The sequence below is a fragment of the Epinephelus lanceolatus genome, chromosome 1 (assembly GCF_041903045.1).
Source record: "Epinephelus lanceolatus isolate andai-2023 chromosome 1, ASM4190304v1, whole genome shotgun sequence".
Classification (NCBI taxonomy): Eukaryota; Metazoa; Chordata; class Actinopteri; order Perciformes; family Serranidae; genus Epinephelus; species Epinephelus lanceolatus.
The window spans coordinates 28,231,904-28,255,095 of record NC_135734.1 but is presented as its reverse complement, the minus strand read 5'-3'; the positions used below and the strand labels follow the sequence as shown (position 1 = coordinate 28,255,095).

The 23,192-nt window shown below is 41.7% G+C and overlaps 1 protein-coding gene across 13 annotated transcripts in view; it reads right to left on the bottom strand.

Moving 5' to 3' along the window:
• Window positions 1–23,192, bottom strand: part of LOC117256943 (ELKS/RAB6-interacting/CAST family member 2) — a 54,119-nt gene that overhangs the window by 12,641 nt on the left and 18,286 nt on the right. For 2 of the 13 annotated variants that reach the window (XM_078168867.1, XM_078168874.1), the window contains exons 3-15: window positions 21,479–21,502; window positions 19,843–20,277; window positions 19,437–19,511; window positions 16,705–16,860; window positions 15,613–15,780; window positions 14,373–14,540; window positions 13,174–13,311; window positions 11,972–12,112; window positions 10,908–11,048; window positions 9,235–9,270; window positions 6,076–6,278; window positions 3,968–4,090; window positions 771–882 (exon numbers count right to left, since the gene is read on the bottom strand). In XM_078168867.1, coding sequence (XP_078024993.1) covers window positions 771–882; window positions 3,968–4,090; window positions 6,076–6,278; window positions 9,235–9,270; window positions 10,908–11,048; window positions 11,972–12,112; window positions 13,174–13,311; window positions 14,373–14,540; window positions 15,613–15,780; window positions 16,705–16,860; window positions 19,437–19,511; window positions 19,843–20,277; window positions 21,479–21,502 — 1,920 coding nt within the window. Of the gene's footprint in view, window positions 1–770; window positions 883–1,521; window positions 1,534–3,967; window positions 4,091–6,075; window positions 6,279–9,234; window positions 9,271–10,907; window positions 11,049–11,971; window positions 12,113–13,173; window positions 13,312–14,372; window positions 14,541–15,612; window positions 15,781–16,704; window positions 16,861–19,436; window positions 19,512–19,842; window positions 20,278–21,478; window positions 21,503–23,192 lie in introns of all 13 variants that reach the window. The other 11 variants (XM_078168879.1, XM_078168883.1, XM_078168881.1 and 8 more) reach the window with 7 other exon arrangements.

The window sequence follows — 23,192 nt, the reverse complement described above, 5'->3', positions numbered from 1 at the left end:
CTCTAATTCCCAGGAAAATAAATTGATTCACACTGTGAATGCAATATAGTGCCAGAGTGCATAAAAAGCATCAAAGTAGAGCACATTTAGCAAAAATAAAAATTGGCCAGTGGAGGATCCCCTGGACCCCCTAACAGAGGCTAATTATTTATATACTAATAATTAATGTTTTCTTTATTAACTAGCCCCTGACCTCCTGTCATTTTGCAAAAGTAGCCTCTGGGCAAAGCAAGTTAAGTATGCCAGGACAACATCCTATTTTGTATGTAATTGTTCTCCAACTGTCTTCATCATTGTGAAAGCATAACACAACAAATGTTGAGGATGACTAATTTTCACTCCTGCCACCCATAAAGAGACAAAAATTGTGTGTTGTTACTATTTATAAGTTACATAACATAGCTAGGGTGGGAATTCAGTGTAAATAGCATCACTGATCTTGAAACCTATTTTTGTTCTACAACGCTAGAGTAGAGTTTACCTGCCAAATGTGCTACTTTTGATCCCATGCCATAATAATCTGGGCTGCTCTAACTGCAAACAAAGATCCCCAACAATGCCAAGTAAATTTGGTTTTCAATACTCAGAACTGAATATTAGGCCAACGGAAGAACACTGACTCAGTTATATTAGATTTCTTTAGGGAACAGCATAGATTTAGGACTTGTCAGAAAACATTCAGGGCTGGAACCCCAAAAGCTGCCCCTCTCCACCTCCGTCATACATTCAATCCTACCTTATAACTAACTGACAACTGTGTTTTTCCGCACCTTTAAGTGGTGGCCACTGTCCATGGAGGTGTCCTTACGAGAATCCTTCTTGTCCCCTTGAGGTCCCAGTTTGATGTTCGGCCCCTTCTTAGTTGAGTCTTTGCCTCCTTGTCTGTAAAACCATAGAAATATTAAAAGCATTTCCATGCCAATCATTTTTATGAACTCTACTCTGTTTGTTGCTGTACCATGAAATCTTTTGGAAATGCTTGATAGTTTTTATTTATACTGTTTATATTCCTTTGATCTAATGGATTTAATTGCCATTACTTCCACTGTGCTCTTGGTTTTTGGTCCTATTCTCACTTCATCTGCCTTGTTTGACTTTATTTTTTTTCCCCAGAAAAAGCACTTTGTAACAGTGTAAATAACATTTATTACTACTATTACTATTATAAAGAAATGCAAAACACATTCTTGAGGAAATAGTGTTACACAAGAAATAAGTGGAAGTGTGAGTAGAGCACAATATATTCCCATTAATCACAATACAAAACACGGAACACAAACAAAGTACAACTGCAGTGTAATGGAAAATCATGTTAGGAGCATTTTGAATGAACCTTTTTTTCAAAATGGTACCAGTCATGAGATCACCAAGACAGCAACAACAAGGCATGAGGACCACAGATGAACTGATAGCTTCATGTTGACATGACACTGCTGTGATGACTCAAAGGTTTCAAGCACCAGAGGTAGGGTAGATATAGGTAGAGATGGATTCTCGTGGGGGGGGAGGGGCATTACTTACCTGGGCGCTAGACTGCAGATGGGGAGAGGAGGAGGTGGAAGAGAAGGGGATGATGGGACAAGTAGAGGAGATATTGGAAGCAGCAGATGAGAGCACACAAAGGAAAAAGTAAAAATAAGAGACATTAGAACCAGAACATAAAGAAACAACCACAAAAAAACTAATAAAGAGCACCCAGAGGAGATCACAGTGTGTTCATTGTCAAACAACATGGGAGATCACAGAGGCGCCTGTGACATCCGCTGCTCTGCAGCCTGACGTAGCTAATGCAGGATGCACCTTCTCTGAAAACATGGAACCATGTGCATCTGCTGCCAAGCCTGTGAGTGGCAGACATGCAGTCAGACAGGCAAAAGTCAGCGGGGCAAAAGAAGGATAGGTCTGAGTGCCGAGCAAAAGGAGGGTAAGCCGACAGTGGTTTGACCGAGAGGAGTGAGCCAGTGATAGAATTAGTTATGGATGCAGGGTTGGTCAGACAGGAGAGACTCGACTGGACTGACACACGTCAAGATAGAGGGTTCAGTCCAGACCCTACCTACTACAGCACCTCACTCACAGAGCGCGTGTAGACCTGGAGCACAGCAGCTCTATTCATGCAGGCCACTAGGCTGATCATTTCCCTTAGTGTCTGGTAGAGCAAGCTAGGCAGGGCGGGGTGGGGGCAGGGTGGGAGGGAGAGCAGGAAGGTGGGCACCAGGAAAGACCACTAGAAGAGAGAGGGGCTGTCAGGTGATGTTACTGGGAGGATTAGAAGGTGAGAGTTACAGAGGGTGAGGGTGAGGTACAGTAGGGTGAGGTGGGCAGATGGGTGGATGGAATGAGCAAGGGAAGCGTGCTCATGGCAGGAGGAGGCCTCAGCTTCAAGGACAAAAACTTCCTACATAAAACTGAACAAAGAGCTAACACCACAAAACTGCACAAAAAAAGTGTGTGAAAATATCTCAATACAGGACACTGGGGGACAAAAAGTATAGTCAACTAAAATGGATGAAAAAGCAAGAGCAGGTGGGGAAATCACAACAAGAAAACTGCTTCTAATGCAAAATATGGTGTAGTATTTACAGTACTACTACTACATATCTAACACCAGTATAAAGTTACATCTACTGTTCAGGAAATCAAAGGAACACCACAGAATACATAAGCACCTGGACTTAATTGCAAATTTATGATCTGAAGCTTTGTGGAAGTGGAAATAGACAAATTTTCTGCTTCAATTTATGATATAAATTTTAATTGCACAATGTAATGTCTGCAGAATAAAGACACCATCAGCATTTATATTAGACACTATGCATCAGTCTACCGCTGGGTATGATGTACTGAGAAAATGAAGACTTGATTTACAGCACAAAGGAAGTGCATCGACCACTGCACATCTAAAACAGGAAGAGCTTTTGTTTTCCCTGATTGCTGAGTGAACTCAAGTTCCCTTCATAGACTGAAAATAATGCATGTAGCCATGTCACCAATTGGTTTGTGGACTCAAGTTTTGCATTTTGGCCGTTGCCATCTTGAATTAGGAGCCAGTAGTGACCATATTTGGACAGAGCCATTGTACAGGTGTTGGAAAATTAACTTGATAACCTCTGTGCCACATCAGTTTCCAACAGGATATCAGGAACTCTAATATCTTTTGAATCACAGAAACTTGGCTCAACACGAGACCATTAAACCAAGTGACACTTTTCTATATGTCGATCTGACGGACCAGAGGACTCTGGCGAGAGAAGGAGAGGAGCCAAGAGCTTTACACTGAATAGAGACTGGTGTGACAGTAGGAATGTGAGGTACTGTCCTGCTGTGGATCACTGCTATATGCCGTTCAGAGGCAGCTGCAAAGGGGCGCTGCCCATGCTTGGGAGGAGCCACCATGCCATCAGAACTAGAAGAAGACGTTGAAAAGTTGTCTGTTTCCACTTTAAACTTGTTTTGAATTTTATGTTAACCCTGATCATTTTAAGCCACATGTGCAATTAATTATCCTCTATGACGTGGTGCTTGAATTTGCTGATCTGTAAGGTGACTTTTCTACAACAAAATCTTTGTTGACTTCATTCCCCATTCTGTCATTAGTGCAGACATTAATGGCTTTTAATGCCACATGCGGATTTAAAAAATAAACATGCAGCATAAACTCTCTCTCTCACTCACACACAGACACACACTCTTACAGTCCAATCAAAAACACATAATACTGAGCAAACACATGCTAAAGAAATAAAAGCTAACGTGAATCCAGTGATCTTTGTATCATGTGTATGGTTACAACAACAACACCACCACAGACTAATAACAGAGCCCGTCACTGTGATACAAAGATATGTGAATCCTTCAGACAGCAGGCAGACCCAGGCACACGGGTGAAACCAGATGCAGTTGCAGCAGTCGCAGTCGGAGACTTTAACCACGCAGCCGAGCTGAAGTGCCAGGGCAGAGCACTCACTTTCCCAGGAAATCCCACACCATGCCCCCTATCTGCTGGGGGGCAGCAGACACAGAAGGGAGCGGGTCAGGGGGAGCTCTGCCACCGGGACGAGGGGTGGGGCGAGGAGCAGAGGGAGGGGGGCTGGTGTCGGGGGGGGGGGGGGGCACAACAAAAAAAGAGTTGCGTGGGAAATGGTGGAGAGGTTTCAAAAACAGAATCGGATTCAGGAAAGAATTTGGGAAAAAGGAGGTTGGAGATCGAAGGTGGAAATGATTAATGGCAGAAGGTGAAGAGAAAGACAGGTGGGCATGAAACAGAAGATAGAAAGGGGAAAGAGGCAGAAAAAAAGTGGGTAAAAATGGCAAAAAAGGGACAAGAACAATTAATCAAACACCACTAAAAAATTAGCATGACACAGAAACAAAATGGCCCCTGCTACAAGCTGGTGGGAAGAAAAAATATATTTTAATGCTAAGTGGTGGGACCGGGACTCTTAAGCGTCAGGGGCGAGGGGCTGTCACTGGCAGACAGTGCTCATGTGTCGTTCTCATGCAGTCCATCCAAACTTTATGTCATCAGTATAAATTCCCGTCCAGGTGAACGACGATGGTCTCCTCCATCAGCCGCACCACAGCCAAAAGCTGCTTTCAGCGTGGAAGCTCTGAACCGCATACCGCACTGAGAGGTGAGCCAAGAGCTGATGAGGCCACCAGCTTTATTTATGTGGTCCATTAGCTGAAATCAGTTTGACCTCCTCCATTAAGGGGGTGACTGAGTGGCACTTTGTGTTCTAATTTCACATCTAACATAGCATCACAACTTTTACAAAGAGCCTCCTGTGTGTATCTCAGCATGCAGCTGGGACTAGTGTGCATCCAAAAGTGTATTTCTGAGTGCAGTGTACACGTCCACGACTGGATCCAGAGCAAGACACTGTGCTGACATAAACTCAAGACGTCACACTTGTACACAACCATGAAAGTACATCATACAAAGACACATAGAAGTTCACTTACAACATGAAGAACATAGAAGAGGGCACTTTAAAGTTGGCAAAGTACTATTTACTATTTGAACTTTGAAAGCTGAAATTCCAGGGGGAGCATAAATTGCTCATAGACTTAGAGGACAAACAGTAATATAATTTACCGTTTGTACTGTGCCTTGTACCACCTTGAACCTTGAACCATTGTATCTAGACATGATTCAACCTGATTACATTTACACCTGGTATAGACAGTGTCCATATTGAGATCCAAACGTAGTGCAAACGGGCCCTGTTTTTAAAAATTACCACTACATACGGTGCACATCATGATGTTGTCTGCATCTTCAGAGCCAATATTGGTGCAAAAATAAAACAAATATTAAAAAAAAATCTTTTGCTGGTCTAAGGCTTTCTTTGTCATATACGTCTGAGCCAGTCAGGAAGATTTTGAAGGCAACAGTGAGGTCGACAAGGATGAAACAGACAGTGATCAACAGGAAGTACAGATTACAGATGAGAGAGACACCGCAGTAGTGTTAGCATCAGATCAGAGAGAGACCACGTCCCAGCAGCTTTAGCATCAAGTGACAGATAGCCACTGCTGCTGTCTCACTCTTTGGGAACAGTCACGTTGGATTACGTATTTCCACCTATGATATTGTTTTTTATGTGACCTGAAAAACACACTTGCATTTACACTTGTGAGTCTACACCTGTACTTTAATGTGGTCAAGCACTATCAGATTGCAATCCGATCACCCAAAACGCATTTTAATTCAAGGTGTAAAAGGGGGCAGAGTGATAACAACAGCTCTTCTTCCAATCAAATTTGAATGAACTTATTGTAAGGCACTCTTAAAGAAACAGCACACTGAACTGAACACAAAAGGCACAAAGGAAAAAAAGAATGATAGGTATACTGTATCTTAAAGTTCAGTTTTCGACTGATACTCTTTCAGCTAACTCAGCCATAATATATCAGCTATAATATATACTCATTATTTCTATGTAACTATAACGGTAGCTGACAATATACTGTACGATGTGAGGAAAAAAAGTGAGCACTTACATTAGTATAAACTGAAGGTTAAGATGTCTTAATGTACTTCAACTTGTCTGGAAAGTCAGAGCGAATTACCTTTCCAACTCAGCGATCTTCTTGTCCTTGTCATTCTTTTCGGTCTCCACCTCTCGCAGGATGTCCAGGAGTCTCTCCACCTCCGTCTGAGCCTTGTTGGCCTCGTCCTTGTAGTAGCTCACCTCCTTCTCCAGCAGCTTCACCCTGTCCACGTACTCCGGGTTCCCCCTGGGGCCGGACTGCTGCTCCACCTCATGGGCCTTCTGCATCCACACATGCCAGGGGAAGACACAAACAAACAAACAAACATGCACACATGCACACACCCGAAGATACACTCAGTTAACATTATGACATCAACACGACCATGCAGCACAGAATGTTTTACTGCCCATGGAAGAGAGATACATACAGCACATTGCAGTCCATCAGTGTCTCATGTTAACTACTCCCCCTGCTCTCTCTTTCTCTTTCTGAATGACTAAAGCAAAGTACAATGTTGTGGACAAGGGCATCATTACTGGTGCTGGCTCATTAGCTTTAACAGAGCTATTTATTTAGCTCTATTTAACGGCCCTCTGAGACTCCCAGTCACTCCGCACACTTGGTGAGTATGCAGAATACAGGACTGTGTATGTGTGTTTGTGCAGCACTTTAACAATCAAAAACAAATTAGTGGCAGTGAGATGCTAAATCATGACCCTGTCTCTGTGGTTATCTGTCACAAACTAATCAGAGCTCTCCTTACTGGTCAATATGGACTAATCTCACTGTTATTGCAACAGTTTGTAACTCTCCATGAAGTACATTACAGTGGTAGACATCACCCTTGAGACAATATGCAGCCACACATGTCAACACAGGTCGCAAAAAGTGCAAGAGTCAGACAGAGCCAGAGAGCATCCATCAAAAACACTGCAGTGATCTCCAACCACGGCCGAAACCTCAGCTAACCGCACCACACTGAGACGAGAGGAAAGCGTGGCAACACTGACAGTGACAACATGCAACAAGGTCGACCAGTTCATGCAAACCCAACGAAGCTGCACAGTCTTTGTGATTGTCAGTCAAAAGAATGGAGGAACAGAAGCAACAGGGACCAAGTAACTCTGTCGGCTGACAGGAAGTTTCATATTTTAAGCATGAGGAGCGATGTTGGGATTTAATCTGTGGGAGATTTTTTCTCAGTGATCCACTCACCAATGTATATTAAAAACACTTTGTCAAAAATAACTTCAATGGACAATGAAATTAGGCTCAATTCAGCCCGTGGCATTACAAGTGGATTTCGGTCTATGTATTATGCTAAAGATGGGTTTTAATGATGCATTTCAGAGTTGTAGGTAATCCACTTCATAATGGCTCTCTCCTATTTCATCTTCCTGATTTCATTCTGTGTTAATCTATCCTCTGTTTCTTAAATGTACTGTATTTGTGTATGACAGCATTGTGGAAAATTAATTACCTGAAAATAAACAACATGTTTTACACCTGCAATTTTACAGAGTTCCATAAAGATGTGTTTCAGTAATAAAAGTGAAAAAATATCAAATGTTGGTATCAGCTTGAAAAATCAATATCAGAGCATCCCTTGAAACTTTTTAAAGGTATACTATGCAGGATTTTCCTAAAAACAATGTATGGACTCATATTGAAGTAATCCCTCTCAATCATCACTTGTGACCCACTAGAATTATGTGGCGTGTATTTATCTACAGAGACTCTGCCCTCTGCCTGTATTTTCTACTTTCTTCTTCTCCTTCATTTTGCTGGGTTTGGGATGTTTCTGGTAGCGAATGGACCAATATACAGCATTCATCTAAGAGGAATCTACAAAAATTGTGGAAACAGCTCTAAAAAAAAATGCAAATATAGCAAGGCAAAATGTCAAGCGGACAAAACTTGTTCCAAAACAAAAGTGAATCTGGGGTTGGCTTTCACTTTCACTGGCGAGCACTGAAGGACAGGATGAAGGGCAACATTGAGTTGGCCTGTTTTCTAGTTGGAGCCACGCCTCGTTTTCAAACTGTATGGTTTGACTAAAATGAACAATGACAGCAATATAGTCCACGATGACCAGCGCTAAAATCGACCTGCATAGTTGTCCCTCCATTGTGACATTAGAAAGTGTCACATTTATCTTGCAAGTGTACTCTTCTTCAACGTTTTGTTTATTCCCTGGATTTTCCCGCATGGAAATTCTGACCAATCAAGAGCAGATTTGTTGCAAAGGCATTTTTATCTGGTCCAACTGTAAATGCTGCCGTGAGAACACGAACCAACTCCAAGCAATTATGCAGCTTTGTAACAAAATTAGTCACTGATACAGACCAAAACAAGAGAACTCTAGGTCTGAAAGCACCCTTGGTTAGCGCGTGACAAAAAATATAATGTTCCTACAACAGCACAGTAGCTAGCAGTGTACATATAAGCAGTATAGAAAGGAGAGGCCAAGTATGAATGTTGCGTTTAAAAACAATAACCAACAATTCCTACATAGTATACCTTTAAAATAAACAGTTAAATCTTCTTCCATTATTTTTTATCAGTAAAACAGTAGTAGAATGTAAACACAACACACGTTTTAATCCAGTTGGTTCAGCTGTAACAAACATACAGCCCGGTCTTGCAGAATTGTTACAGGCGATTATGATGATGGGAATTGGGTTTTAAAAGTCCGATTGTTGACTTTTCTGCATAGCAATGTAATCTTGATGTATTTAAGAAGCTATTTTTTCCCCAGGCCTATGAAGATTTAGGAAACTTTGTCTTATATTAAATTCTTGCGATGAAAATAAGTGTGTAGAGCTTTTTTTTCACTTATGTGCAAGAAAAGAGAAAACTGTGTTGAAAACTGTTAAACAAACTAGTCACAGATTGACCAACTACAGAGCCACAATTTAAAAACTTGAGAATATAGAGATATGCTGTGTAATTCTACCTGACCAAATTACTTAAAACACTGTATGTGTAGCACCAGTTTCACCACAAACACAAACAGTTGCAGAATGAGTACGTCACACAGGACTCTGAGTGCAGTAAAGCTCATTATATCAGTACAGTGCGATGAGCAACATGCATCTGGGTGGCTCGGTGGGTGAAAGCAAAACCTGTGCTGGGGGGGACTGGCATGATCATCATCTAGCATGTTTCAAAGAAGTTCTCAGTGGTCCTCATGCTTTCAATATGTGCCTCAGAGAGCTCAAGAGAGGGACTTACAGGATTGTTCATGTGACTGAATAGCTGCTCAGCTTGCTACATTGCAAACGGAGGGGTTGAGGAAGGGAGTGGGGCGGGAGAGCAAGTGTTAGGATTTCGTTTGAGCCAGAGGAGAGAACAGCAGGATCAGACATGTTACAAATCATGTTTGACAGAGCAGTAACATAGTCTCAGTACAATACATGTTGTTACAGGTCAAGGGCAACACATCACGGACAAATGTGGAGGAACAGACACGGGGATAGTCTGTGGATTATGGAGGAGGCGGAGGAGGGGTATTTAATGGACTGTCTGCTCCCTGCAGCAGACTAACAAAGCAGTGCAGCCCGTTACAGGAGAGGAAGCATGATGGGAGCCATTATCCTAATTAACTGTGTTTTATATAAGGCAGGTTCACGTTTCTGGTTCAGTCCGGATTGCAGTGATACTAACAGAACAGGAATTAGCTTAACGAAGGATTACAGGGTTTCATAGTTTCACCTTGTTGTATATTAAGGCAAAAAGTGTGTTCTGTTGAGAAGTTTGAAATTAGTCATTCAGAATTATCCTCCATTAAAATAACACAGTGTAAGGCCTTAGCTGGAGAAATATATGAGCAGGGAAAGGAAAAACTATTTCAATTCTAAGAGCAAAAACAATATTCATAGTTTATAAGGTACTTAATAGTCTCCATCCAAGTGGTCCCATGACTCACAGTTAGCTAATTCTTTTCTTCACAGTGGACACACAGGCTTTGTTTTTTTTAAATCTGCAGTTCACTGCAATTAATGAGGGACATCTCTCCAGTCCTCATTCAGGGCAGAGAAGCTCTCCACAGTTCAGCCAAAGTTCACATTTATCATAAAGAATTCAAATGTTGTGGTGACAGTGAAGATATTTTCTTTCATGTTTGAAATGCATAATAATAACTGAATAATGCTTTCAATTTAGTTTGTTTCTATTCTGTTGTATTTGTTAATTCTGTACTTCTGCAGCCACAGGGTAGAGTTATAGGGCATAACTATTAAGTAGATATTGTAAAGACCCAAGCCAGACAAGTTGATACACTAAGTCTTCTCTGCGTTTTTGATTAGATGTATGTGGACTGGATTTTGGCCTGATGGCCTAGAAGACGGTTCATTCTTTCACTGCCTTTTAAGATGCCTCAACATCTTTAAAAAACCTGGGAAGGGTCATACAAACTATATCTGATATTATCTCTGCTGAGTTGCCTGTCTGCCCTCGGGCATTTATCCATGGACTACTTCCACCTGGATTAAGACTGTCAGGTGCAAATATAAAGATAATCACTTCAGGCTTAATAGTGTACTTCAACTGCTAGAAAGGTACTGAGACTGCTGTGGTATCATGTTTGCTTTACTGAACTGTGGAGGGTTTTTTAGCCCTGAATTAGGACTGAAGATGTTTCGCTTTTTAACCGCGACAAATATGTTGATAGATTGATAAAGCTTTGAGTCCAGTATATCAAAACTGAGGGATGAAACATACTATATAACTGTTGTGTGGTAACTAGGGACAAACTTAAAAAAAACTCTTAATAAGTTAAGCACAATTTGTGAACTAGTTACATCTAATTATAAAATATAAATCTAGGTTCAAAATGACCTGTTTCATAAAATCAAACCGACACATTAGCCTGATGAGTGACTCAGCACAGTGAAATGCACACCTACCTTCTGCAACTGCGTCTCCAACTTACTACACTCCTCTTTTTTCTGCTCGATGGCGATTTCCAGTGACTTGAGCTTTGAATCCTTCTTGAGGCCAGAGGACGCCAGGGATGAAGCATGTTCCTTTAAATCGATGAGACTGGACTGCAGGTGGACAGAGAGCACAGACGGTTAGCACAGGTTCAAACCAGGAGGCCTAACTGGGTCAAAGCACCAGGAGCGACAGCTTAAATGTCAAATGAAGGCCTACTGACAGAAAGAGATACAATATATGCTGCACAGTACTAAGTATTTTGTAGTCTGTACCAACATCAATGAAATTCAGTGATTCTCGATACCCAATTTGATACCACAGTAAAAAAAACAATAAATCCTTTGTACTTAAATAAACACTCCTTTATTAAAAGCATATCCATTAAATTAAATTTAATAAAGATAATTTAATGTAATTTTATAAACAGAAAAACATATATTAATATGTAGCCTACACGATCTTAACATATTACTCCTCCATTGTGGATGGTTGCTCTTTGTGGTAGTCTATCTGTCCTGCTCCCCCTCCACTGTGATTGGACGACTGGGTAAAAAGTAACAGTGACGAGCGCAGCGTTTTACCCAAAGTTGAACATTTTTCAACTCTCGGCGACCAGAACAGACTCCAAACCTGCAGTGCTCAGTGCAGAATAAAAGCACAGTGCCCCACTATGATTGTAGCATAGTGTAAATACGGAGCAATCTCATCGCAAAGAATTTTTTAAAAACACGCTGGCCTTGCGGAAAAGCACTTTTTTATGCTAGTGAGTGTTCTTCTTCCTTTGACATTCAACAACTGACTAAAACATACGTAGGTGCATATGCTGCCCCATTAGGTTCAGAAAAATGCACCGGTATCAAGTATCATCACATTTTAAGAATTTTGGTATCGACTTGGTACCGAAATGTTGGTTCTCATAACAACCCCACACTGTACAGCAGAGTAGCTACACATTATATGCAGCCATGTGGACACACGTCATACATCCTTACACACTGAAGACAGCCTTTATGTCTCATGCATACTCACTGACCTCTTTCTCTGTTAATTCTATCTGCAGGCTGTTGACCTTCTCCTTCAGATCCTTGTTCTCCTTCTTGTAGGACTCCACTTCTTCCAGACGTTCTCTGTCTTCCCTCTCCCTTTGGTCCTTTAAACGCTCTATAATCCTCTCCTAAAACACACACACACATAATTAAAAGAATTACACTTAAAGAATGGTCTAAAGAGTCAACTTAGGAGTTTGAAAAGTCTTTGCTGACTGTGAGCAATGAGACACATTTATCAAATGACTTTCTTGTACATACAGTGAAGTGTAAGAGTAAGCTTTAAGAGCAGCTCTGAAGTGGAACCTTTAAGTTGTGAGAAATGTCATAAACAAAAAGCTTAAATTTGCAAGTGAGAGTAAATGTGAATGGTTATTACTTTTATCTTTGACATAAGGTAAAATCTTGAGAAATACACTTACTAGGTTTCTTACAGAGAGTTAGACGAGAAGATAGATACCAGCCATGTACACAGAGTTCTCATCAAACTCTCGGCAAGAAAGCAAAAAGTCTATTTCCAGAAGACCTAACTTTTCCTTTAAAGGGGCTCTATGTCAGATTCAAAGCATATGAGTTGTCTGGATATGGCTCTCAACATGGAGGCGGCTGAGTCGGCGGCTGGCAGCTAATGGTGCCAACTCAATAAACAGCGATAAACTACAACAACAGTGCTGACAGAGCTATTGGTTTTAACTAGGGGTTAACCAGAGGATGCTACGCGTCTGTGACAACGCCATCCTGATATCTGCGGTAACTGGCTGTGTAAGAGCCATATGAGGGCTGTGCAAAGCAACAGCGATTAGCTAGGCAGTGGGATACACACATGCACTAACATGCATGCCTGGCTGGACCATCTTACCACAACAAACCACAGAGAAGCACAGACTACAGCACACAGAGGTAGCATGACTTCATTCTCTGGTCAGGACGCCAATACTCCTCTATATCTCCACATAGCAGACAGTGGTTTGCTGCTGTATTAATGCTATGAATGCCTTTAAGTCCAAAATAAAAAAATACATGCCCTTTATTGTACCTAATTCATGTCAGGTGCACAGACACCTACTGTATGCTCTCATCAAAATGACCTCCCAAAGTGGTAAAATGATTTAGTCATGCAGCAGCTGTTCACATCCCAAACTGTGAACACTCACTGCATCCATCCTAATGCTACACTGCTGTAGCGTACCTTCTCTGACAGTGCCTCCTCCAGCGTGGCCAGGGCAGTGTCTGTGTTACTGGAGTCGGTCTGCAGAGACTTGACTCTGTCCTTTAGGTTCCCCAGCTGCTTGTCTTTGTCCCGCAACTGCTCCTGCAGGTTCTCAATCTGACACAGGGAGGAGGAGGAGGAGACCAGGAGGATGGTGTTGGCACAGGGGAGGGGGAAAAGCAAGAGAAGCAGGGAGAAGTATTTAAAGTTGGTGTAGCTGGACTTGCAGATTACAGCCTTTGAAGATTAATACACTCACAGACAACGTCATGTTCATAATTTGAAAAGTGCTAAGGCTTTACGACGAAGCATTTTCCATTTCGAGAAACACATCAAAAACTGCCAGACTTTTAAAAACAGTTTGAAAAGTACATTAAGAAGTAGCGGGCAATAACAACCAAACTGCCATCTGTGAGAAAACAGGAATATAGTATTAAGACTAGCGTAAAAAAAAAGGTGGGAATACAAAGCAGAGTAGTTGTGTTTTTACTAGCGTAAAAACACAACTACTCTGAGTCTGTAAAATAGGTGTATTGATGTACTATACTATATTATATGATTGACACAACAGGGAAACAAAACCACAGCCACATCAGTCGAAAACAAAGATTTATAAATCACGAGAGATGACAGAGAGAGATAAAAGTGGATGGATGAGGGAGAGGAGGTGTGATAGAACCAGAGAGGAGAGAAAAAAACAAAGGGAATGGGTGAGAGAGGGAGTAACACTCTGAGAGTATTTATAGCACACACACTCACACACACACACTAGAGCCAGTGAGGCAGAAATATCTTCTTGCTTGTCGTTCTATGGACACTTTCCCCCTGAGAGCAACAGAGACTCTCTCACTCTTAATGGAGAGAGTAACCACTCTGCTTTGTATTTTCACAGAGTGACTGGTTTAGTCCAGGACACGAGAGTCTGACAAAACAACGCGCTCCACTCATCGCTGATTTCATATTTCAAATTATAGCTGGAGTCCACCGACACAGACCTCTGCCCACTCAGCACAGTTTGGTGAAACCAATAAATAATGTAAGCAAAATACTGAAAAAAACAAAAAACATTTGGACATTTTTTTCAACGTTTTCCTCAGTTTGTATTCCCACCTTTTAGCTTTCCTTTCATCTCTTTATACATCCTAAATGGCGAGGTTTTCTTTAACTCTGATTCTCACCTTCTTCTGCAGGACATTGATCTTCCGCTCTTTGACCTCCAGCATGTCCTTCATGTCCCTGATTTCTCCGGCTAGAGTGCCCTTTTCCTCCGTCAGGTCCTGCAGCTGCTTGGTTTTCTTGTTCAGGAAGGACTCTTTCTCCTCTAGCCGCAGACGTAGAGCATCCACCTGAAGCAGCCAGAAACACACATACTGTAGTGAGTCTGAATGAAGTAAACGTGATGATGTCGAAGGATTTGTTAAGATATGGCAACTAGTCTTGAACCCAGTGGACTTCCTTCTACCTAATTAATAATACTGGTATTTAGTACAGCATACCTAGTAATTTGAATGCAATTATTTCACCTGGTGGAGTGTGTGTGTTTTGTTTGTGTTTGTAAGGTCATGACTTTGTGTTTCGTTAAAGGATTGTCAGATAGCGCATGCAAACATGCTCGCCAGCACAAGTAAAAGTAAAAGCCAACCCCAGATTCACTCCTCGTTGTTGTTTCGGAGCTGTGTCTCTTGGATTCCTGCTGCTAAAGGTCTGGCACCTGGTCGCTAGATGTTTATAAAGCCCCGACCTCACCTGAGAACATCACCACACTAATAAACCGGACACAGGAAATGAGAAGAAAATAAGACAATACAGGCAGAGGGCAGAGTCTCTGCAGAAAAGTACACCACCACACACTGAGAGTGGGTCATAAGTGATGACTGAGAGTGATTACTTCTGTATAAGTGGAAAATCCTGCATAGTGCATATTTAAGGTAGTTCTCGAAGTATCTGAAATTGCTGTCAGTAAAACAAATTAAAAAATAAAACAATCTTACATAATGTGGACTTGACTGTGACTGAGTAAAAAGTAAGAATTTATCTGTCTTAACTTAAGCTCCACGCAGCTGCGAAGGAAGACGGGTGCTGAGCGAGTATTTATTAGTGTGGTGATGATCCTCAGTTCACGCACGCACGTCCACAGTTATTTATTTTCCAGTGCAGTTTTTGATGTTTATTAGATGTGCTGTGACAGTACATTGTGCATTACCGTTTCTTTGGCGGTGCTCTGGGTCACAGTTAGTTTGAAGTCCAAAAGTAAATAAAGTGCTGATATGACTTACAGTAATAAGCCCCGGGCTCAGGGCGAGCCTATTATTTGCTCAGTGTGGCTCAGAGTATGAAAATGTTTGTGAGGCAGTGTATTGTTAGGCTGATTTACTGTGTGTGTACACACAAGTTAAGGTTTTTCTTTTTTTTCATTACCTCTGTTTGCAGGATGGCAGCACGTTGCTCCTTGGCAGTGAGAGACTCTTTGAGCACCTCGATATGCTGTTTGCAGTCTGAGTTCTGGTTGTTGAGGGTCTCTAGTTTTGTCTGCAGAGCCAGCAGCTCCGACTCCTTCTTCGACAACTCCTGCTTCAGCTGGTCAATCTACGGACATGTGAAACAACCATTTACATGAGCAATTTAATGTTCTACCATCACAGTGTGTGTGTGTATGTGTGTGTGTGCGCGACAGAGATAAAGAGTGGGAAACCTCTTTTTTCCCAAACAGCAAGCTCCAGTAGTCAGCACGGCTTTTGCACTATTTTCATCAACGCACTCTCTCATTAAAAATGCATTTGGGACTGACTCCCCTGCATTCATCATATATTATACATCATCTCTATTCATGATTGATGAAAAGAGGTCTAAAAATAGAATAACAAAACTGTGGCTGGTGTACGCCTGGTTGACTAACGAGAGGAGCGGTATGTAAACACAGAGTCAAAGCTCCGCAGAGACACATGAGAGCAGTGGACACATACACCGCGGTGCAATCACAGATTTCAGGTAGCTCTGCTGTTGTCATGATGGTGTAGCTCTACTACTTCAACACAAGTTATCAAGTGTGTATGAAGGGTGGGGTGAAAACACTGAGTTGCCTGAAAACAAAAGCAGGTGAAGTCGGTTTAATAAAAACTAATCTATCAGTCTGACTGAGCAGGCTCACTCTTTTAACATAATGTAAATTACAGCTGTCTGTCCCAATCGCTGGCAGCAGAATAATAAAGTAACTAGCTTTAATACATAATTAAGGAAGAAAAGTTAAGTATTTTATCATGCACCGGCATGCACGTGCTGATTTTGCCTTTTTTTGGTGCTCTTGACTCTGAGGTCTTTGAAAAAACCAGCACCTCTCAGATAGGTGCCAACAGGACACTTTGCTGATGACACCAAATGCTAAAGCAGCTAATTTAAGACACACGTCAGCTTTATTTAGTATTCTCCTCTCTGCACAGGTCTATCCACACACTCAGTTGTGTCATATATTCGCAGAATCTGTTTTTCGTGTGTAGTGCAGACGGTATGTACCTTGGTCTTCATAAACTTAGAGTGGTTCTTGTAGACCTCCATCTGTTTGATCTCCTCCTCTCTGTCCTCTGTGTTCAGTAAGCCGTTCGCCTTCAGCATTTGGATCTCATCCTCCAGATCCCGAATGTTGCGCTCCAGAGAGGCAATTTTGGTGTCCTGCACACAAACATGCAGAATAGACACACCTCAAAACCCTGACTGGCATGTCCACAAGTTGCATGCTGCAAATGAACCTGAGCTAGAGACGAGAGTCCAGAACAGACAGAAAGACCGACAAAAACTAAAAAAGGTATAGAGAGACTAAGAGAGTGAGTCAGAAAGAGAGAGATGTAGCGAGATAAAGAGACTGGAAGAAGCTCTTTGGTGTGGCTGAGAGCAACTGCAGTATCTGTCGGTGAAATCAGAAGCTTTCTACCCAGCTCTTTGCAGCGGCTCAGAGGATTAATCACCATTGGGAAATATTGAGCACACATCCAGCACGGAGAGATCAGCCAGGACCGGGGAGAAACGTGCGGAGGGAGAGGAAGAAAAGTAACAAGCCGTAGCTTTTTGCCGTAGTTGCTTGCAGATCAATGCAGGATCCAGTCTCTGGACTGCGACTGTGAGTGCAGCTTTAGCTTCACGGCTTTTTAAATAAATAATACAACGTCTTCAAGATTAGCCATGGTCCATCTCCCTCTCCAACAGAGCATAGAGCAACCTTGTTCCTTCCTGTCTTTCTCTCTTTTTGTGTCCCTCCTTCTTTCCTCCTAGTGGCTCTGAACTTATGAACTTGTGGCCGTTAGCAGGGTCAGTCACAGCCCGCTGCAGAGGAACATGGGAAATGTATCGTAATGAGGAATGATAGACTACCCACGAAGGATCTGAGGGGTTAATGCATGAGCACTACACATGCTCTTCGCCCTGCTGCTGCTGCATCTCACCTCAGTCTCCGTGTTACGAGTCGAACATCAATGAACTAACATCGCTGCAATAGATACAAGACACCGTACCTTCAAAGGAGGGGGAATTTATTCCATCCACAAGTAATCACTGGTACATCGACCTGGTCAGTAAATCTTGTTCTCTATCTCTCTTTCCCTGCCTCTGTGTGTCTCTCTTTCGATCTATCTCCCTGCATACTGGCCTCTCGCTGTCATAAACAACCACACCTGTTTCCATGGTAGCAGCAGGCAGGCTATATACTGTGCACTGTCTCTGGTGAGTGAGGAGGAGAGGGCGGGAGGGATGTAGGGGAGACAGGGAGGGAGGATTATTCGTGCTTCAGCATCAGCATCAACACAGCAGAGGGAAAGAAGCGAGGGGAGAGATGCAGGGTCTTCCTGCACAGCACAGGAGGAGGAGGAGGAGGAGGAGGCGGGTCTTCCCCTCGCTCTGTATGTAAATCAACAGGATCCCAGAGCACAGATGTCACATGACCATGCCAGGGGAAGGCTGGGGCCTGCACAGCGCCGATCCAGCCGAGTGAGAGGGGCTGTGTCAGCTTGGCGATGATGTCATGATTTATTTTGAGGAAGTGATGTCAGGCCTCTGCAGTGAGGCTGGTGGAGTCTACAGCGGTATAACACTTGTTGTACAGTTCAGCAGCACAACAACTGTTGATCTAAATAGACATTTTTATATAAGCATATGTGCGTGTTATTTGCATATTACAGCTGCATCGGTTTTAAAGAAAGCAGTATGGAATAATGTAAAATACCATTTGCTTGAGCTGAAGGCTAAAGGCAGTCACACTTGATGGTGATGGATGGGTGGGGTCTCTAAAACTGCAGTTTATCTTCTTAAATATTTTCTAATATGAATGTTTATCCCAATATTTAAATGGCCCCTGAAGCTTTAAAGTAACATAAATCATTACACACACATTCTTTCTCTTCTGTTATATTTTGAGTAAATCATTCAAGACCTGCAAATCTTTTTAAGACCTGCAGGACCAACATATATCAAAAAGAAAATCCTAATTATATACTGCATTAATTGATACACATTTTGCTATAATTCAGTTTGGCATTTTTGGTCCCTTCAAAAATTCTGAGTGGAAATTTCAAACAAAGCTCTGCAGTTTTAAACAATGCACATCTGCACAAAAATAAGCCGAGATAATGGACGTGCAGTCTGTGTTGTTGAAGAGTTAATTACTGAAATTAAATACGCCATCGTTGCTCACGAAACAAGTGTGATGCAGCTCGGCCCGACTGGCTGCTGCGCGTCTACAGCGAGCCATGACAGCTGTAATGTTGAACAGTAATATTGATTCTTGTTGATGTTTACACAACTGCTTTGTGAGCTGATACACAGTGTGTGTGTGTGTGTGTGTGTGTGTGAGAGAGAGATAGAGAGATGTCAGTGTGTTTACTATTGACTCAGCTGCTGATGATCACAATAACAACAATAGATTCAGTGGAACACACAGCAGCATGAGCCTCTGTTTACACATGCAGCAGTTTACATAATACAGGGCCTGTAAATGTCATGTGACACAAACATATAAATACAACATCTGTCTTTTAACATCTGGTTTTAGGCAGACTCTCCATGATTAGCATGTTTGCTTGTATAGTCAGAGTTAAAAAAAAAACCCAAAACCTTCATATACAAAATGGAGGCTAGATAAGTTGAGTCGTTAATAACTCTATGAGGCATTATTTTGAGGAATAATTAAAGATTTCTTTTTGATAATGGCTGCTGCATGTGGTTGAAGTCAGGCTGTATACTGTGAGTCAGGTTCTTACTTTCATCTCTATGATGGTCTGCAGGGCCTTGGTTTTGCTTGGATCCTGATGCAGCTGATTTCGTCTGTGCAGTTCCTTTTAAGAAAGACACAACATTATGTGGCACCAGCACAGCAGAGCCTGTTCACATCTCTACTGAAGGGATTATAAGACTTAAATAGACTCCCATCAAAAAATGCATAATAATAAAGTCTGTCTTAACACATGTCAAATGTTGAATGCAAATGATGAGCCCTGCAGTTTTCACTTCACACATTACATAACCAATATGCTACAATATGAGCCGCAGAAGAGAGCATATTGATTGTTAGAGACTCGACACTGCCATCTAGTGACAACAAGCTAAAAAAACTTGCATTGTGAGTCCCATATATTTAATGTCAACACAGCCCTTGTCATAGAGTACCTCTCGCAGATGGATGTTCTCCTTCTCCTTTTGATCCAGAATGACCTCCAGGTGTCCGAGCTGGGCCTCTGCCTCAGCGATGCGCCTCGCCCTCTCCTGCTCCTCCTCCTCAGAAGCCCTGCCTGGCCCCGGAGGCAGCCCTTTGCTCTGCAGCATCTCCAGGAGCTTCTTGATGGACTCGTCCCTGGCACCCAGCGTCTGCTTCTGGGTCTCGATCCTCAGCTCCATCTCTTCGAGGGTTTTTCTCAGCAGGAAGAGCTCCTTGGCCTGCCTGTCGTGTTCGGCCTGCAGCCGACGGAAGTTCTCCTCCGTCAGCTCGATGGTGGTGAAGTGGTCGGATGCAGAGCGGTTGCCGCTCTCCTGCTGCAGCAGGTGGTTCAGGTCTCGCTGCGTGCGCAGCTCATCCTGCAGAGCCTGGATGGTCATCTGGAGATGCTGAAAGAGAGACTCGACAATTACAATTATTGAAATTCATTTTAGGAATAGATGCAAATGTTTTTTTTTTAAAATATGACAACACTACACATGAGGGTAACCACATGGGTAAAGACAATCTTCTCAAATGCTGTTGGACACAGTTCTGTGGAAAAATGCTACAGCAGGTGAAACAGGGGAACAAATCACTTACCATAGACTGTGTACACATATATGTATAGTAAATATATATAGTGAAAAGACAATCTGGCTTATTTGAGGAAAAATATGAGGTCGTTTTTTTCTTTATTCTGGAAAAAGAGCCAAATTTGAGTCCTCTGGAATCACAGTAAGTCTTTTTAAAAAATAGATGAAGGCTTGAAATGAATCACAGCTGTCAAACCTATTAATGTATTGGTGTATGTTGCTCTGTTTTAGACATGTGAGCAAAATTAATGAGGGTCATTAACGTGCTAATCAAAACAGAAGACCACCCCGATGGTTCCCTGCAGTGGTCTATTCTCTCTAACACACAGGCCTGGATATAAATATGTGTGTAAAACCTCAGAGGTGATACGATTATAATAAAAAAAAGGGGCCAGAATGCTAAATGAGCATCATGTAGGAAAAGGACGTGTGCTTATAATGTGTTGAATAAACACACAAGCTTGTTGGTGAATTTGTGTGTGTCCAGAATAAAATAAAACAAAAACACACACTGTGCTATATTTCTTAGTGTGCAAGGGTCTGTTTGTTCTGGGTTTAGGGCCCAGTTTCTGTCACAGATCGACTCAGGCTTGGTCTTGCCTGTTGGTATTTTCTTCCAGCAGATATCTCCAGAGAGAAATCAATCTATGTCCAGAAAATGGCCTAATCAGGATTTAGAGGAGAGGAAACAGATTCTTACACTTTACAGGCAGTCTGGGGTTGTAGGGTTTGTGGTACTACAGGGGGATGGAGCACCAGACACGTTTGCATTGACACAACTGAACAAACTAATCACTCTTGATAGCTTCACAGTGTTTTATAGGGGCACATATGAGGGTTCACGGGAAAAGGAGACTAAGGTGAACTGCCAGAAATAATTCACTTCCTTGCGGAGGTTCACGGAAGAGGAGGTTGTAATGGTGCAAAGGGATTGCCAGGTGTCTGGAAATACACGCCACACTGAAGGTGACTCTATGTTGTGCACACAACACGTGGTGCAAACATAGGGACAAACCTTGGTTCTCCTGGCATCCAGCAGCTGCAGAGCATGGGCAGAGTGAACAGAAAAACAAATGTATGGTAAAAACAGAGCGTTAGAGCATGATGCAACAGAGACGGATGATCAACACAAACTGGCCGGAGATTTAAAATGAGAGAGATGCCCATCAGTCTGTCCAGCTGTTTATCAGCCTTCAGCACTCGATCATATTCACAATATACCGACAGAGAAAATATGAATTGTTGAGATTACCTTTCTGGAAAGAGATGAAGTAAAGGTTTTACAATGTTTCCAATCAACCACCATGATCTAACATTTACCGATCTTAGATGTATTTGACAGGTCTAATATTGCTATTATTAGTAGCAGCATCAATATTAGTAGTTAGGTTTTTTTTTTTCCTGTCATCAACAACAACCACATAACACATGTTCCAATATTAACAGTAGGGCTGTCACTTTAATTTTGACCAACCGACTACTGGTGCTTTAACAAAATATTTACACGTTTGATTTTTGATAAATAATCATCAGTAATGTAGATATAATGGCTATGTGGGTAAAAGCAAAAAATAAAACAGGTATAACAGTCTGGTAACTTAAAAAAATACATCACTTTATTGTAATGCAGCCTTTAAACCAGGAAAAGACAACAGTTACGATACTATGGTATCCATAATCTAAAATGATATCTAGTCTCATATTACACATCAATATAATATGGATGAATTGCCCAGCCCTAAATCACAGTGCTAGTAAAGTAGTAGCAATAGTGTAGAAGTGATCTTATACTGATGATGTGAAGTATTACTAGTGTTGAAATTAATTAGTAGTGGAGCAGAAACATTAATCAATTCATTGATTAATCCGTTAATTTACCGTAAATTAATCCGCCACTTCTTTTAGAACTGATTAATCACTTATAAACAATGCTAAAAAGTGCATTGTCTATTACCAGCTTCTCTAAAATAAATATTTTCTTCTTTTTTTTTGATCTTATGTGACTTTGAATTGAATATCTTTTGGTTCTGAATTATTGGTCTGCCCAAACAAGACATTTAAAGATGTCACCTTGAGCTCCAGAAAATTGTGATGACAATTTTCTGACATTTACAGACCAAACAATAAATCGAGCAAACAACTGACAGATTTATCTATAATTAAAATAGTCATTAGCTGCAGCTCTGAGTTATTGACACTATTAAGACAGCAGGATGAAAAAAAATGCAATCATCTTTAAGCATAACTAAAGGACAAATATCAAAGTGGAAAAACAAATTAGTTTTTGATTGGTCTTTTATTTCTTGCTGGCTCATTTCCACAGTACAGAGCAGACAGGACACTGTGAGCATGTGAAGCATGTGCTCTTCCAGCCATCAGGGGGCAGTGTTTGTGCTAGTTGACGGAGCTGGTGAATTTTTCTGCTGACTGCAGGACTGCTGCCATCTTCAACAGTTTTGGTCACACTGCCTTATGTGAGTCAGTGCCATTTGGTCTGGCAACAGAATCCACCTAATACATCTCAGATTGTCAATTTCACACTGAGTGCAGTCTCATTCATTTACATGCTGACAGTTGTAATATCAACACTTGGAGCTGTAATTTACAATCTGGACACTGTCCAAACCTGAGTGATATTCTTTTAGGATAGATGCCTGATAGAGATTATTTTGTCCTGAAGCTGCTGATTGACAATATTTTATGCAATTTCAATAGCTTTATATATGACC